This window comes from Pan paniscus, chromosome 6 (assembly GCF_029289425.2).
Source record: "Pan paniscus chromosome 6, NHGRI_mPanPan1-v2.0_pri, whole genome shotgun sequence".
NCBI classification, from domain to species: domain Eukaryota; kingdom Metazoa; phylum Chordata; class Mammalia; order Primates; family Hominidae; genus Pan; species Pan paniscus.
This window is the reverse complement of record NC_073255.2, coordinates 22,793,755-22,796,174: the sequence shown is the minus strand read 5'-3', so window position 1 is coordinate 22,796,174 and position 2,420 is coordinate 22,793,755. Positions and strand designations below refer to the sequence as shown.

The 2,420-nt window shown below is 44.4% G+C and overlaps 1 protein-coding gene across 1 annotated transcript; it reads right to left on the bottom strand.

Annotated features, from left to right (window-relative positions):
- Window positions 1-736: 736 nt before the first annotated feature.
- On the bottom strand, window positions 737-1,728 carry MRM3 (mitochondrial rRNA methyltransferase 3). Its single transcript, XM_063606183.1, is given in 1 exon segment — window positions 737-1,728. A coding segment is annotated over 1 exon segment (687 nt). The 5' UTR covers window positions 1,554-1,728; the 3' UTR covers window positions 737-866.
- Between the last annotated feature and the right edge of the window lie 692 nt (window positions 1,729-2,420).

Here is a 2,420-nt window from a genome sequence, read left to right as displayed (position 1 = left end):
GGTGGAGTACTAATAGGGAAGAAAATCCCAGTTGAATGAAGTGGGCAACACTGTGAGGGTAGAGGTAGGCTGCACTTGATGAGCACAGTTTTGCCCAAATCTCACAGATGGTCTGGGTGCTGGTCCTGTAGCTGCAAGATTCATCCCAGATGCCTCTGGCTGATTTTTCTTGCTCTGGTGAAGTCAGCCTTCCACTGGATAAAAATCCCTTTGGCAATAAGAGCTGCAAAGGAAAATATTTTCTCTTAATGCTTCTAGATTTTGAGTCATAGTTAGAAAGAATTTCCCTACATTCCTGTTTTATTTTATTTATTTTTTTGATCACACAAATAAAACTTTTCAATGTAATCTGCTGGTTCTACACTTTATTTTATTTACCATTGACCAATGATCACATGTGAGTGACTTGGCCGTGACCTATGACCAGTGCTTGATGATTGCAAAACACCCACCAGCTGGTGGAGCAAATTCCTTCCTGCCCAAGATGTTGCTTTCAGGAGATTTCTGGGCACGAAATGCTTCTCCGTGGACAATTTTTAAAAACACACATACAGAGCCATGTGGATCCCCTATTTGTATTGTCACCAAGGAAAAAAATAAGATATAACCTCAAAATCAGTGAGGAGATGGGGGTTCTCAGGAAGAATTTTGACCTGTTATTTCTGAGGAATAGCAGAAATTTATGGAAATTCTGATTTTTCCTATAACCATATGATGGTATCATGCTTACCTGTTGCCTCCTGAACATGGAGGCCACAGTCACCAACTGAGAGGCCACAGTTTCCGACTCTGCCAGCCTCCTAACGATGTGCCAGGATAGGGGGAGCTGGAGATGTCCTCAGCAGAACTCTCTTTTCTGTCCCCTCTCAGTGGTAACTCCTGTCCCTGCTCAAGTGTTCCGCCCTCATCCGCAGTTGTCTTTTCCCTTCAAAAAGCAGGATGCGTGCAGCCATGGCAGAGTTGAGGCTGTCCACTCCAGGTGCAACAGGGATCAGCAGCCTCTTGCCCGCAGGGCTCTCGGCCAACTACAGAGATTCCAGGATCATGCCGTAGGTCTCGCCACCAACCACTACAGCTGCTGGTGCCTCTGTCCAGTCCAAGTCATAACTCTGAACCTCAATAACAGGCAGCAAACCTTTACTGGCTCCAGTTTCTAGACCTTGCTTTTCTTCATACTTGTGAAACTTCAGGAATCGCCAATCCTACACCCAGCCGTAGTCACTGGCTTTATTAGACATCTGAGCCTGAGCATAAAGGCTTCAGTTGTCAGCCACACAGACCTGGGTGTCATTCGTTTTCAGATTATTGATAATGGGCACTTGGAAATGTGCACCCATACCCGCCTGTAGCACTTTGGGCTCCCAGGCATCCACACAGCCTTTCAAAGTGAGTAACACTTTGCTGCAGCCTTCCCCAGCTGGAGATCTCAGAATTGTCCCCAGGTTCCCAGGGTCGCAGAGACTGTCACAAATCAATAATAAAGGCAGTGAGTGCTAAAGCTGAGTCTTTGGATATGTCATGTTAACATGGTCAGGTTTGGCAAAAATCCCCATTATTCTCGTGGCATTACTAGGTTGGACCAATCCTTGATGTCCTCGAATTTCATCTTAATGAGGCTGACACCCTTCAGCTTATCGATGAGCAGCTTCTTTATGTATTATAGATGGCTAGAGAAGAAAACTTTCAGCACAGTTCCAGCCTTGAGATTGTGTGCAATGAGCCTTTCAGCAGTATCTTCCCTTGCTTTTCCCGAAAAGGCCTGGACTTAACTAGTGTCATTACACTGCAGGTTCTGTGGCATGAGGAATTTGAAGAAGGCTGCAAGGCTGCCTGTAATGGGTATGATACCTTGTTTCTTAAAATCTTCTTTAGACTCTGAATATCCCTATGAATATAAGGTGTTAATTTACATGATCAGGCTGAGAGAGACCACCCAGGGAAATATGTGGCCTTCTATCTCATAGCTTATCTGCATCAGGTTTCTCCATCGACAGAGTGGGTATGATGACAATGTATCTTCCTCACTGAGTTTTGAGCAACTTTTCATTGAGATCACCTGTATACAGTGTCTGGTATGGGATCATGTGTGTAGCGGCACTGACATTCATGTCTTAAATGAACTCATTCATGTTCTCTTCTAGTAATTATATGATTTAATAGTTTACATTTGGATACCTGATGTGTTTGGAGAATTGTCTTTTGAATAGATAAAGTGTGGATCTAATTTTGTCTTTTTTCAAATTTTTTTTTTTTGTCTGAGTCAGAGTGTTGCTCTGATGCTCTGGCTGGATAGAGTACAGTGGCGGGATCACCATTCACTGTAGTCTCAACTGCCGAAGGCCCAAGTGATCCTCTCACCTCATCCTCCCCCGTAGCTGGGACCACAGGCACATGCCACCAGGTCCGGCTAATTTTTTTAA